This window comes from Pezoporus occidentalis, unplaced genomic scaffold, assembly GCF_034315485.1.
Source record: "Pezoporus occidentalis ecotype Australia unplaced genomic scaffold, CSIRO_AGI_Poc_V1 ctg45, whole genome shotgun sequence".
NCBI classification, from domain to species: Eukaryota; Metazoa; Chordata; class Aves; order Psittaciformes; family Psittacidae; genus Pezoporus; species Pezoporus occidentalis.
In genome coordinates this window covers 1,455,137-1,470,000 of record NW_026915780.1, presented here as the reverse complement: position 1 = coordinate 1,470,000, position 14,864 = coordinate 1,455,137, and the positions used below count along the sequence as shown (strand labels likewise).

The 14,864-nt window shown below is 54.3% G+C and overlaps 1 protein-coding gene and 1 long non-coding RNA gene across 13 annotated transcripts in view; one reads left to right on the top strand and one right to left on the bottom strand.

Annotated features, from left to right (window-relative positions):
• The window catches only part of EBF3 (EBF transcription factor 3), a 121,751-nt gene extending 118,880 nt beyond the window's left edge, over nucleotides 1-2,871 (bottom strand). For 2 of the 12 annotated variants that reach the window (XR_009967873.1, XM_062635179.1), the window contains exons 1-4: nucleotides 1,490-2,327; nucleotides 1,126-1,282; nucleotides 689-752; nucleotides 30-85 (exon numbers count right to left, since the gene is read on the bottom strand). Coding sequence is in view for 8 of the 12 variants with exons in the window: in XM_062635179.1 (XP_062491163.1) it covers nucleotides 30-85; nucleotides 689-752; nucleotides 1,126-1,282; nucleotides 1,490-1,623 (411 nt within the window). In the remaining 4 variants the exon portion in view is untranslated. Of the gene's footprint in view, nucleotides 1-29; nucleotides 86-688; nucleotides 753-1,125; nucleotides 1,283-1,489 lie in introns of all 12 variants that reach the window. The other 10 variants (XM_062635173.1, XM_062635177.1, XR_009967871.1 and 7 more) reach the window with 9 other exon arrangements.
• Nucleotides 2,872-8,242: 5,371 nt separating this feature from the next.
• On the top strand, nucleotides 8,243-14,436 carry LOC134172188 (uncharacterized). The gene is made up of 2 exons (XR_009967860.1): nucleotides 8,243-8,579; nucleotides 12,961-14,436. It is a non-coding gene; the product is annotated as an uncharacterized LOC134172188 (long non-coding RNA).
• Nucleotides 14,437-14,864: the final 428 nt, after the last annotated feature.

Genomic DNA, 14,864 nt, shown 5'->3' with positions numbered 1-14,864 from the left:
GAAGGGAAGAGAAGCGGAAACTTTCTCACCTGTTTGGTCATGGAGTCTATGAGGCGAACGTAGAGGTCCTGCTCCGTCCTGACGCCTGAGGAGGGGAGAGAAACGCCGTCAGAGATCAGCAGCACCCACCCGAGTCACAGCAGGGTCAGGGGCACCCCGAATTAAGCGCTACTCTAGTCTAAATTACAAATACATTTAATAAGGACCCCAAAGGCCAGCGATGGGCCGGTGACCGCGTTCCGGCCCCTCCGGAGGCCCTCTGGAGCACCCCCCGGGCCAGGCTCGCTGCGGGGCACAGGGGATAGGCGCAGGGGGCCGCGGTCGCGTAACCCCAGCGGGCCGAGCTCGGGCTCTGCCTGCTCTGCCCGCTCTTCCCAGCCCCGTCGTTCCCATTCATGGCCCAAAAGTGGGACGAAAAATCAAAATAAGAAGTCCCCGAAAAGTGCGGCTCGGCGGGAGCTCCCCCATCGATCCCCTTTTCCTTCCCACTCCAAGCCCGGCCGGTTCATCATGTGAAGTACCATCGACTTATCGATCGGTTCTGGTTTGTTTTCCTTCGGTGCCGCGGTAAAGCGCCGTGTTTACCCGCGTGCAATTTTAATCTCGACAGCTTTACATCCAAAAGGCCTCGGATAAGAAAAGTGAGACTTTGCTGCGGACGTTCGAAACGGAGACAGCGGCCACTTACCGTTGCTATACAATAACTGAAGTTTATAATGAATCCCATTGTTAGTTTTTTCATTGTTTGGCTCCTGCAAGCAACGATAAATAATTACATTTAGCATGGAAAAATATCCCCCTCCTCCTCCTCCTGCCGCGCGTTTTATTTCGCTTTCTCATCCCTGAAGCGGCTCAGAATTAAGAGAGTTGCAGAATATTCGGCCCACGGTCACTTTTTTTGGTGGAGCGGTGATGATGTCATGAGCTCGGTGCGAATATGTCACGCTTAAACCCGGGTTTTCCCGGCGTTAAAACGAGCCGGGGAGTTGCTGAACCCGGGTTTGTTCGGAGCGGCCGCTATAACCCGGGGGGGCAGCGGGAATGAACAGGCATCAATTAACCCGCGCTGAAAGGCTTTGGAAGGGGGGAAAACTGAAGGAGAAATAGGGATAGAGGCGGACTTACTTTCTCTTTCTCCACAAAGTCCACAAAAGCCGTTCGCTCAATCTCCACCGGCTGCCCCTGCCTGTCGTACAGAGCTAAGACGAAGTGGAAAAAATTGGATTTTCTGAGATTGGAAGGCGGCTGTTTCTCGAAATGTGCCCGAGCCAGCCCCACGCCGCTGCGGGAGAAAACAAGACAAGGCGTGGGTGAGAGCGGCGGGAAGGGGCGCGCAAGCTCCGCGCCCGCGGAGAGCGGAGCGGGGAGGCTGTAAGTGCTAACGGGGCGGGCGGGGGTGGGGTGGGGTGGTGGTTGAGGGGGGGAATTTACGGCCGGGATGAGAAATACGGGAGGAGAAAAGCGGCGGGAGAGGGGTTGGCAGCCGTACCTTTGGGCGGCCGTGTTGGCGTCCACCACCCCGGCGGTGTGCATCCAGGAGCGGACCGGGTTCATCCCGCTGCCCAGCGGCTCCTCCTTCATGGTCGTCCCGCCTCGTGGTATATTTTCCTGAATCCCAAACATTAAAACAAATTTGGGCAAACCCCAGCTCCTAACCAAAAGGGGTTAAAACGGAGGGAAATGTCAGATAAACGGGGTGGGTTGGTTGTTGCTTGATTTTTCTCTCTCTCTCCGTGGCGACTTGGGGGTATAAGAGATGACTTTACTCCCTGTGAGCAGTAGGAGAAAAGCCCAGTTCAAGTCTTGCTTCCTTCTTCACTCTGTCCTGTATTGGCACGACATAAACAATTTACTGAGTACTTCTGTGCGGCGACTTGGACGGCGTTCCAGTGCGGTGGGTTCGGAAAAATAACACAAAAAAAAAGAAAAGGGGGGGGGGAAAGGGGGAAAAAAAAAAAAAAAAGGAAAAAAAAGTAAGTGCAGCCGCTGACACCGGGGTGGTGGTTTGGGGGGAGGGGGGGAGAAAAACGGGATAAATGTTGTTGTTGTTGTTTGCAGACGCGCTCTCAACGTGGTGGCATCCTAAGGAAAAGCGCGGAGAGGAGGAAAAATAAATAAATAAAAAATAAAAGAATAATTTTTTAAAAAAAAAAAAAAAAACCGCTTCAGGACACTGCTGAATCGACCACTTTCTGGCAAAGCGCTCCTGCTCCAAAAGACAAATAAACGGGGAGGGAGGCACGGAAAAAAACGCACCCGCTTGATTACCGCGGAGGTGTTCCCGGGCACACGGGAGGAACAGGGGCGCGGGCCCGCGGCGTCTACGCGGAATGGACGGAGGCGCGCAGAGCCCGGCCCTCCCTCCCCGAGGAGCGCGCCCTGCCCCGGGAGCCGGGCCCCCGCCGCCGCGGGAGACGTGGCGTCACTGATGACGTCGCCAGCGGGCGGGATTAGAGCCATATATGGAGTAAAGGGGGGGTTTGAAGGCGGGCGCCGGCGCGCTCCCGACCGGACTTGGGTCGTGTCCCCCCCCTCTTCCACATCCCTGAATGGGCTGGGGGGGGACGACCCGGGTCCGGTCGGGAGCGCGCTGTCGGTATCCCAGTTCTCCTCTTCAAAGCCCTGGACCATCAGTGACCCCCACACCCTCCATGTGCGGGGAGAGGTGACCCCCCTGGAAGGGTGTCTGGGACAGAGGAGTTGAGTTTTGGGGGGCACACACAAAGGGTGCGAGGCGCGCAGCACCCCCTCACGGGCAGGTATAGACATATACACACATAAATATATATATATTTATTACATATATATATCCACGCACGTGGATACGGGTGGGTGAAGTCTTCGTGCGGGTATAGCACAGCTATAAGTCTGCCTTGTCCATATATGTAATATATCTATATATTTATATGCCTATATATCTATATGTCTATCTACCTATACATCTAGATATATGTGTATATATTTATCTAACTACCTACCTATCTATATATCTAGATATATGTACATATATATCTATATCTAAATACATATCTATAGAAACCTATATATCTAAATACTTATCTATAGATATTAATCTATATATCTAGATATATCGCTCTATATCCGCCTCGAGTGATGCACTTTTTCCACCCAGCGTGGCTCAATCCCTGCTTTTATTCCCTTATTTTATTATGATTATTACTACTACTATTGTTATTATTATTATTATTATTATTATTATCTGGGAGCTGCCAAAGGTCGGTGCATTCCCGTTGTAATGAAGCCCTGGAAAGCCCAACTCCGTGCCAGGAGGAGACCCCCCGATCCCTTCTCCAAGGGGTAAGGAGGAGAAAGGAAGGAAAAAAAAAGGGAAAAAGATGTGTTAGAAAGCAATCTATTTTGCTGGTGTTGGGGGTTAATGACTATTGCCAAAGATAAGTGAATTATCAAAGCTGTTGCTCTACCCGATCTCAAAATCCATTACATTGCTGGCCGTCTAATTAAATACGTAAGTATAATAAAATCATATTTTATGACTATTTGAGGGTAATGAGATTAGTCTTTAGAAGCGATCGCCACATATTAAAGATGCCACTGTCTATAGAATGTTAATAACCTTAAATCAAAGTGTATGGAAACTAGTCGTGATAAATTAAAAGCAAATTCCGCCTGTTCACAACCAGCCCGCCGCTTTGGAGGTCCAGGATTGCGGATTCCAGCCCCAAACACCTCCACCGCGCAGGAACGGGCAGACCAAAGTTCCCGCACAACGCTTTCGGAGGCGCGCAGACATGTCGGGACCTCCGCCGGGCGCTGCGCACCCCTCCGCGCAACATCCGCCTCCCGTAAACCCGAGGTAAAACAGCCCCGAAACGTTGAAATGAGAAGAGATTTTCCCTCAACAGCCCCAAAACGGTGCCGAAGTCGGCGCTTCCCTCCGCTAACGAATGCTTAAAATCATTTACAGTATCTTTAATTCAGATTACACGCGCCCAGGCGATTTAAATCTGATTACCAAATTAGGAGGTTTTAAAACAAATCCTTTTAAATCTGATACTGTTGACTAAGGAGGGAAAAAAATATAAGAGAAGGGGGGGGGGGGTGGGTGGTGAAAAAAGGAAAGTTCCATAAGCCCATCACATAAGGTAACGATCCTGCCCCAGAAAGAAAGGGAGTTTTAAACCTTTTTGACAACAAATGCAGCTGCCCCGCTATTTTGGACGATATTAAGCGAAAATGAATGCAAATCTGTGTTCAGAAGCCATCTGGCCGGGGACGGGGGAATCAGCTGCTCTTCACAACAGGCTCAGAGGCTGAATCTATTGCAGCTCATTTTCTACATCATCTGGTCCTGCACCCAAAGCGTGGAAAATACGGTCTTTATCATTCACCAACTTTAGGGTTTTTTTTCCTTCCCCCCCCCTTTTTTTCTTTCTGTCACTCCGCGCCTGGCTCCCGGCAGCCCGCCCGCTCCGCACCCCTTCCGCATCTCTCCGCGCCGGCCGTCCCGCAGGGAAAACCGCCCCCCCCCAACGCCTTTTCTGGGGCTGAGAGCGGAGCAGGGCCCGGTGTGGACGCAACAGCGGGAAGCGGCCGCCGCGGAGCGCTCCGAGGGGGCCCGGCCGCCGCCGCGGCACCTTACGCGGGAGCCGGCGGGAGCGGGGCCGGCGCCGGGCGGGCGGAGGTGGTGGTGAAGGGGGGGGACACACACAGCAGAGCCGGGGCCTCCTCCTCCTCCCTTCTCCTCCCTCCTCCTCCTCCTCCTCCTCCAAGTCTCCCTTTTGTGTGAATTTACGGGGTGAGGCTCCAGTGATCCCCCCGCAAATTTGCATTTAAATAGCGACATCAAGCGACTCGCGTGCCACACGCCACTGGGCTCCCAGATGTCGCGGCCAGGCCGCTCAGATGGCCGCAGCCCAGCTGTCCCGTCCCCGTCCCCGTCCCCCCCTCCGCGACATTACCCCCCCCACACACACACACTATCCCCCGGGCCGCGGGACCTCCGCGCCCGCGGTAAATCACGCCTCCCCCTTCCTCCCTCCATGCCGCGCAATGACACCTAATGACACGCTGGGCAGATTTAAACGGATCTCCTCGTCCCCTCGCTGCCGTGGGAGTCTCCTAAACTTTATTATTTTATTTATTATTTTATATCAGCCCCCGAGACTATTAGCGTAATAATAATTATTATTATTATTATTTATTCCTCTAATTTCCCATTTCACCCTTAAACCGCAGAACTTCCAGCCCGCATTAACCGATCCACATGGGCCGCTGGTCGGGGTTTCCCTTGCCCCGCACACCCCTCAACCCCAGGAGCGGTTCCCGCAGCACAAACTTTCCTAGCGGAAAGTTGCGCAGGGCAAGGCCCGGTCCTGCCCTCCGCCAGCCTCCGCTGCCCGCTGCGCAAGCCCGCGGAGGTTCATAGCCCAGTTTTATCGTTTAGAGGCACCGGCACTGCCGCCGCACTCGGTCCCGGGGGGGGTCATTGGTGTCCGGTTGGACCGGACCAACCCTCCCCTGCCAGGTTCCCACCGTCCGCGCTGCGGAGCGGACAAAATCGGTATTTTCGGGGATTTTCAGTGCAGCGATGCTCAGGACCGCGGCCGCGCTGTCCGGTGGGGTTTGGCCGCAGGCGGGTTAAACCCACGGGGGAGGGCGGTCATTACCGCAGAGGCGCAAAGCCATGGAAGGCCTGACCCTGATTTGCGCGGGGGGCGCGCAGCCTGCGCGCACGGCGGAGCGGCGGCCGTGCCGAGGCCGAACCCTCGGCGGGGTTCAGGCGCTGCCGAAGAGGTTTCGGGGCTCGCGGCCACCCTCCTGCGCTAGCGAAGGGCTCCGCAACGGGCCCGGTGTGCGGGCGAGTCCCCCCCGCCGTGTGCTCCGGCCCCGCTCGCCGGCCCCCGCCGCCCGCCCTTCTGTGCTTGAGCCCCGGCTCGGTTCGGTGCTCGAACGCAAATTCCTGAGCACCCCGGGCCCGGGGAAGGGAAACGAACGGGGACAGCGGTGCGGAACGGACACTGCCCGCCCCGCGGAGCTCCGCGGCCGCGCAGGGCAGGCGGGTCACCCTCTCCGCGCCCCGCCGCGGCTCCTCGAGGGCGGAGCAGGGCGATGAGGGGGTGGAAAGGGGGTGTCTCTTCCCCTGCCCTGAGGCCCCGAGGTCGGCCGCAGGCGCACTTTGCGCTGCCCTGCGCGGCCCGCGGCCAGGCTGCGCGGCGAGGTGGTGCAGGCGCCTCGGAGTAGAGAAACTGCGCGTCGGTGCAGGGGTGTTTTGCTCAAACGGGAGATTGGTCCTGCGCTGCTGCGGGCGGGATTTCACCGTCCGGTGCCCCGATATTGTTAAATCAAGAATTAGTACTCTTTTAAAACATATGTATATATATATACACACACACATATATATATATATATAGAAAAAAAAAGGCTAAAACGTTCCCGGACCCGCATCCAGCCCCGGCAAGAGCCTTCCCTCGGCACGGAGAACCCCCAGCGGCCCCGCACCCGGCTCCCACTTGTCCGACGGCGCGGCCCGGCGCTGCGCTCGCGAAGGGGCTCCGGGAGGCCGCTGCCTCGACCGCCCCTTCCCCTCTCCCCGGGCCCCGTGAGGAGGGACCTGGGGAAGCCTCTGGTCCCCACCAGCCCCGGGCCGCCCCGCGGTGAGGCGCGGAATGGGCGCGGGCGGGCAGCCGGGGAGTTGACGGCCGGACGGGTCCTATGGTGCAGCAAGAACAATATAAACTGAGTCCAACTGAACAAACAAGGATCGATCAGATAATTTCAGATATTATAATTGGCTTTAATTAAACACACTTCGTTCTAATTAACTCTGAAATTTTAGCATGCTTTGGGACGTCGGTGTCTGATTTGATATTGTCAGTCCAGATGTCCTAATAAAATTCAATCCTCCACTCAAGACTTCAATATTCACTAAGAACAAAATGCAAATTAAATGTAAAACCTAAAGTATCGCCAAAGGTATAATCAAGAAAGGTGTCTCCAAACTTCTCACTTTTTATTACGCCGTAGTTAGAAAATGCAGATTACATCCTGACAAGACCTCCGCTGAATAAAATCCACCTTAACTCTTTCAGGGGCCGAGGCGCTGCCCTGCAGGGATTCGCTCGCATCCTCGGCCAGCACAAGGGGGGAAACCCCCAGAGCTGGGGCGGAGAACCTCGGAGAACCGCGGAACGGGGTCCGCAGCCGCACCGCGGAGCGGAACTTCCCGCTGTAACAAGGGCCGCGGAGGGCAGCGGGGGGTTCCGGGCACGGTGCTGCGGGAGGGGGGCACCCGGAGTTCGCCTCCCTCCGGGTGGGACACACACAGAACACCCCCCTCTTGCCCCGCCGTTTCCCTGCAAGCGGCCTTTCGACCGTGGGAGCGGGCGCAAATCACGGCCGAGCCTCACCGGGGGGGGACCCCGCTCTGAGCACCCCGCGGCCGGCGGGGCCGGCGGTTCCCTCGCTCCACATCTGTATGTTTTCCATGCTAATGGAGGCACTTAAAGCTGTTGCTAATTTAACTTTTTCATACATTCTCCCCCCTTTCCAAAAGGCCGCGGCGCGTTGCATTTGCATTTCCTTTAGGATATTGAAATGAAAAGCTGCCGGACGGCGAAGCTGCCCTGGGCATAGCTGGGGGCCGTGCCGAAATAAAACCAGCCAAAGAACACAAGAAAGAAGGACGCAGCCTCCCCTTCCAGACTATTAATAAGCAATTTGTCCCGCCGCTATTTACATTGCAAAGACCGGCAACCGCCCAACGCTTCCAAAGCGCGGAAATTCCGCGCTGGAGCTGTTCGGGCTCACCCCGCGCCTTAGAATTCCCACTGAATTCCCGAGCGCCCGGCGGAGGAACGCGCCGTGATCCCGGTGAACAACAAGTGCGGGGACGGATGGTTCCCTCGGCGGGTCCCCGGCTCTGCGCGGGTGCCGTGTGCCATCTACAGGACACTGCGCGGGTGGCCGCGCACCGCCCGCGGGGGAGCACCGGGCTTCTCGCCCCTTGAACTTTCGAACGCCGCGTGGAAACTTTGCGGGTGACAAAAGATGCGGTTTGGAGGCGTGAGGTTCAAGGGGGGGGGGGAACGCAAGAGGTGAAACGGGGAGATAATGCGGTTTGATTTGTTAGTCTAACTCCGCGATTTGAGAGTTGATGTCCCCAAAGACCCGGGGAGCTTTCCCCCCCCCCCCCCTTTATTTATTTTTATTAAAACATCAATCTACTCCGGAGCTGGGTGAACTCAGTTTCACCTAGAGAACATAAAATTCCCCATACCAAGGAAATAAGCACCTTTCATAAATCAGCACTATTCCTGACAGATCGATCAATTTTTGGTTGTTAATCCGAAAGGAGGAGTTTTAATTGCTTCCTGCCTTCCAGCCCGGGCACCTCGCAGCGCCGGCTCCGGCACAAGCCCGGCTCTTCCCCTTCCATGCTCTGCCGAGGGAATAGCCGCCGAGACCCCGCGCAGCGCCGCGTAGAGCAGCGCCCGCCGCGCTCCCTGCACGCCGTCGGCAAGGAACTGCGAGGTAGGAGCCGTGCGGGGTGCTCAGCGGGGCGCGCAGACGCGCGGTGCGGCGCGCACGGCTCGTCCCAGGTAAGCGGGCGCTCCGCCACCCGCCCGCGCTCCTTCCGCGCCACCCCCCCCCCCGCGGACGCTGGCGCTTACCTTGCGCGGCTAATGAAGCCGGGGAGAGGTTTTCCGTGGGAAAAGGGGAGCGTTTATTGAGGACGGGGGGGGGGGGGGGGGGGGGAAAGGGGGGAGGGGTAAGGCGGCGGGGTGTGCGTGTGCCCTGCGCGCTTTCAGACACCACTTACCCGCTGCGCAGCCTCGCCGAGGCTCTGCGCTGCGCGGCGCGCAGCAGTGCGCAAGCGCCCCCCCCCCCCTCCGCGCTGTGCGGGAGGGAGGCGGGAGGAGGGGGGGGGGGAACCCGACCCCCCCCCCTCCCCCGATGGGACACCCCGAAAAACCCGGAGGGGAGCTGAAGCGATGGGGAGGGGGGGAGCCCCGCGGCCGGTTGCGCTGCCGCGGATCGGCGGGTGAGCAAAACGCGTTCGGAACGCAACAGTTTGTCCGGTGGGGCCGCAGCCCCCCCTCGCCTCCGGCCGCTGCGGGGCAGAAACCGCGTGTTTCGAAAGTACCGGACTATTGGAGTTCACATCCAACGCTCCCCGCTCCCGGGATGGAGCTTCCAAGAACTTCCCAGCTCCTCGGACATCGGATCTGGAAGCTTGTGTGGCGGGGCAGCGCACAAAGAACCCGGGATAAACCGTGTTTGGGTTATTCCTGCTCTTCCCTTCCTCCCTCTGCCAGCCCAGTCCAGAACTCCTGCAGCGCTGCTTAATCCTCCAGGAGGGGACAACCGCTGCGATAAGCAAGCTCGGTGCTACAGGGATGCTCTCTAGTGATGAGACGTCTTTGTAAGTGATTTAAGTTTACAAGATGTGAAGGTATTTAGGAAGAAAGTAGCAGCTGCCAAGTCAGGCAGGTTCCTGCAGTGAAGTGAAGGCACAGTTTGGGAATGGAGCTCCATTTCTATAAAGAAATAAGTCTATCAGTGCTGACCCTGGTTATTAATTCAAGTAATATTCAGCATTAGGTCCTGACAGCAGCTACTTTCCAGTTGGGTTTTAATTCACTTTAATTCCACGTCAACAGAGGAGCCCATCCCCAGGGATTTGGGAGCATCTGACCTGTATCTGGAGTGGGTATGGGGATGGTGGCTGTGGCCAACACTACCCTGGTCCACCTTCCTTGTATGGAACACTGGGACCTCACACAGGGTTGCTTCTGCTGTGTTTACCCATGGACAAGCCCTGCTGCTGCTTGCACCAGGGTGATGGCTTGGGAAACAGCTGTCCAGATGTTCTGGAGGTGTTTAAATGTGGCGTTAGATATAGAGAAGACAATACAATGCTTGTCCTGCTCTCCAGTGCCCTGGTGTGTCCCCATTGCAGGTCTGGTCAGTGGAGGTGCTTCAGCTTGGAGTCCAGTGGAAGGTGTTTCATGGAGAGAGGACCTGGATCTGGTGATCCAGTTGGAAACCCTGACGGTGGCCTCAGGAATTCTCCCAGGAGTAACGTACCAGGAGTGGGACATTAATTGTTTTCCAGTACACCGATTGCATGGGTTCGTAAAGCTCAGTTCATGGGGGCTCATTTCAGGGATAGGTTCAGAGCTGATGCTGTGAGAAAACACAGCTGAAAAGCTGTGAAAAACACACACGTTTTTAGAAGTGCTCCTGCCTGGAGAGAAGGAAAAGGTCTTTGTGGGTTTTGTGAAGTCAGCATCGTGAGACATCCAGCACAGAAGGGATGTGGACCTGCTTGAGCAAGTGCAGGGGAGGCCATGGAGATGCTGCGAGGGCTGGAGCAGCTCTGCTCTGGAGCCAGGCTGAGAGAGCTGGGCTGGGGCAGCCTGGAGAAGAGAAGGCTCCTGAAGGGGAGACCTGAGAGCAGCTCCAGTGCCTGAAGGGGCTGCAGGAAAGCTGGAGAGGGGCTTGGGACAAGGGATGTAGGGATAGGCCAAGGGGAATGGCTTGAACCTGCCAGAGGGGAGACTGAGATGAGCTCTTAGGCAGAAGCTCTTCCCTGGGAGGGTGCTGAGGCGCTGGCACAGGGTGCCCAGAGAAGCTGTGGCTGCCCCATCCCTGGCAGTGTTCAAGGCCAGGTTGGACACAGGGGCTTGGAGCAAGCTGCTCTAGTGGAAGGGGTCCCTGCCCATGGCAGGGGTTGGAGCTGGGTAAGCTTTAAGGCCCTTTCCAACCCAAACCAGGCTGGGATTCTGTGATACTGATTGTGCCACCCTTCTGTTGCAAGGAGCATCCCCAATCCACTTTTTATAATGTAAAAACATCATGTATTTTCCACATGCCCGCTGTGCTCTTTGGAGAAGAAGGCTGGGTTCTGCTCCAGCCTTTTGAATCAACAGCACACAGCGCTGGAGGTTAAATACTGTAGTGGGAAGTGTCAGGGATGTAAGAGGACATTGACTGGAGCAGTGGCCCCTTCCTTAAGGAACTGTCTTTGTGCACAGGCTCCAGTCCCCTGGCTCAGGACCATGGGGAAGCAGGGTTGTGGGGTGGGAGGTCACCTACTGTGCGGCCAGCGGTTCAAGAGGAGCTGTGGCAGCAGCGTTCATAGGGGACCACACCAGCCAGGACCACAGCTACCTCCCCAGCGGGCAGGGAGCCCTGTGAGGCAGCCGCCTCTCCCTCCACATCAGGAATTCAAACAAGAACCAGCAGCGACAGGGAACGCTTGCCTCTGGGCCTGTTTGCTAGTGCAAAAAGTGCTGCGACCTGCTGATGGAGACGGCTGGAGGAGGGAGGAAAACGGGAGCGTCAGAAAAAAACCCAAACAAACAGCAGCAAAGAGAATAACTGAATTCAAACACCGCGAGCGGAGCGTTCCATGAGCAGACGCTGCTGGAAATGATCTCAGGCACCACGATCCAAGAACGCTTCCTTTTTAAAAGGCAAACGGCCTAATCAAGATGTATGTGCCTGGCAATACACTTGCAGGCAGAGTAAGTTGGAGTTATCTGCTTCAATTACGTGCACTTACTGCGCTCTTGTCCTAGCAGAGGATGTGAATCATAAATATAAAGCAGCTTTTCCCAAACCTGTATCTTAGTTGGTTCCCTCAGCTCTCATCATGAGCTGTACATGAAGTATGTGGCTGCCCCATCCCTGGCAGTGTTCAAGGCCGGGTTGGACGGGGTTTGGAGCAAGCTGCTCTAGTGGAAGGTGTCCCTGGCTGTGGCAGGGCCTGGAGCTGGATGAGGTTTAAGGTCCCTTTGACTCAAACCAGGCTGGGATTCGATGTGAAGGAGAATTTACAAGGGGAAAATACTGTGAACGTTTCCAAGTAATCATAGAATCAGGGAATGGTCAAAGTTGGAAGGGACCTTAAAGTCAAGGGTTTCGACCCCTTTGAGCAAGTTCCTATCCCACCTGCGCCCACCAAAAGCTGATTTAGAGGTGATGTGCTTGGCAATCCCACAGATCATTCCTTCTCCTTGCTCCTGTTCCTGCTCTCTGCCCAGCATCCCTGCAACGGTTTATGTTGGGACTTGGATACGCAGAGCCTTTAACGCCTCATCCCTGTCCCTGCTATAGCATGCGAAGTTCTGAGTCATAGTGGATCAGGCACTGTGCTTTGCAGCCAGAAAGCCAAAGCAGGAGCACACCCAGGCATATCTTGCTGTTTGTTTCCATTCATCGTCCATGTTTTTATAGCTTAAATCCTACAAGAGGACAGTGTTGCTGTTAGAGCAGCGTTATGAAAAATGAACTTTGGCCGAACGCAAACAGCAAATAGAGCAGGAAATGAGTTAAAATATGCTGCGGGCCTTGGTTCCTTTTGAGGTTAAATGAGTGGTCCCAAGCGTCAGCACCTCATAGACCTGCCGAGATGCGTTCTGAACCCACTAAATAATAGATTTCAGTGTGGGTTTATTTGTCTGCTTCGTTTTGGGTGGAATTATGGCCCAAATCTGCTTATCTCTGTGTGTTACTGGTAAGCAAATGTTGTGTTTTGCTGATTGAATTGACTTCACCATCAGATGCTCAGCTATTTAAAGGTACATATGATTAACCACTCTTTTACTAACAGAATTTATAGAAGGCATAAGTAAGAGCTTCATTATTTACTGCTTCTGTATTAGTGTAATAGCTGTGAAATCTAGGCAGAAAAGAAGACATGTATTTGAAAACACCCCCCTCTGCCCTGTTCTAGGGCATCAGCACAGAACTGGAGCTGACACCACGGCATCCCAGATCCCAGAAAGCAAGAAGTTGGGGGATATTTAATCTAATTCATTAGTGCTCCTTGAATAGTCACAGTCCCAGAAGGATTTTGCTACCTGCAGGTCTCCATTGAATGCTCTGCTCGGAAGTAATGCTGCAAATATGCTTTTCTGGCTTCTTTGTTTACAAGTGATAGATTTACCTCCTAACTTTGCTCTTGTTTCACAGTCTTTTATAGGACCCTTGGACAGTTTATAGACACCAGCTGACACCTGTAAGGTTCACCTGAAGCTGTTCAAACACCACACTGTGATTTACCTGCAACTCTTAATGCACCAAAAAGGGAAAAATTGATCAGATCAGAGTGGATGAGGAACTCCTCTCTTCTGTCTCTAGAATGGGGATGTAAAGCTGTCGGGTTTTACAACTGCCCTCACAGCGCTTCAATTAAAGAGAGCTTTTGAGGGGAGACTGGGCCTTTCTCTCCCAGCCTGGGGGCCTGATCATCCCAGCACAGCCCCAGCCACGGTGGGGGTCCAGTGCTGCATTGGGGTGCAAGGAAGCATCAGCAGCATCATCAGCAGCATCAGCATCAGCAGCATCAGCATCATCACCCTTTCCTGAGAAAGGTACCAACAGCTCACACGTGGCCATGTGGTGTCTATTAACTTTATTTAACCTGATAAAGTCAAATTAGCAAAAGTATAATAGAAATGGGAAGGAAACCCCCTTATTTTATGACTTTGAGAGCCTTTGCCAGTGCCAGGCTGCCTGGGCAGAAGGAAGCCCAGTGGTTTGCCCAGCCCAGGTCCAGGGGATCCAGGCAATGAGGCTTCAGGGCTCCAGCACACGCTCCTCAGGTTAATCACTGTTTTTAACGTCTTCAAACTTAATCTGACAAGCTCAGATGCTCAAAATAAAGGGACATAAATAAAACAACGACTTGCAAGACGCTCTTTATCCATCCTGTGCCATTTCTCCTTTACACCTTGTGTTTTCACCCCAACCAAAGTATCCAGGCAGGCTGGTAATTGTGTCTTTGTCTCAGTGGGAAGCTGGGAGGCTCTTGCAATCAGCTGCAGCATCTGGAAATCCAGGTAAAGCAGCGGCTCTCGCCCTAATCCCACTCCTCACAATCCCCTCAAGTTTGATCATCCGAAGAAAGCCACCTCCTCGCTCGGTATTTATCATCTTTCAGACAGTGATCTTTTACTCCCTCATGCAACATTTCCGCCAGCGTTATATATTTCAGAGACATTTTCATGTATGTATATGCTAGGAATTGTATGCAATATCCCAGAATGGTTCCACCAGTAGCGTACAGGGAAACATTATGGTATTAACCACCTCTCACCTCGCCCGTTACCGTGTTTCTTTTCCTAACGTACTGCAGTATAAGAAGCATCTGATTTCCTGTTTAAGTGCCATATAATCACTTGTTACACATAACAGCACACTTCCTTTTAATGCTTAAATCCTGGGAGCTGCGATTTCCAGAGGCCTCATGACTGCTTCAGCAATCCTCTATGAATCGTTGAGCCCATCAGACCTGATCCCTGGAATAAAACAGCCCACGGGGCTTCCCGGAGTCCTCTTTGGATATGGACACAATATATCGTGTCGATGAAAGGAAAAAGGTGGGTGATAGATGCACAGCAACTGCTGGTAAGCTTTTTCTGATTAGTTAATCATAGATTTATAGAATCCCAGCCTGGTTTGGGTTGGAAGGGACCTTAAAACTCATTCAGCTCCAACCCCTGCCACGGGCAGGGACACCTTCCCCTAGAGCAGCTTGCTCCAAGCTCCTGTGTCCAGCCTGGCCTTGAACACTGCCAGGGATGGGGCAGCCACATACTTCATGTACAACTCAGGATGTGAGCTGAGGGAATCAATGAGGTTGAGCGATGTCTCAACCTGATACTTCAAATTACATTAAGCAGTAATATTTATTCTCATAAGACAACTCCACACATGCTCTGTCAGTGCCTCAAGCCCATAGCTGAGAAGCTGGAGCATCCCTGCCCCCCATCCCAGGAGCCATCATCCCAGCTGGACATCCCAAAGCGTGTCCCCGTTTTGAGGGCTGGGATGCTGATGCTCTGCTCAGCCTCTAACACCCCTGGCAAGACACC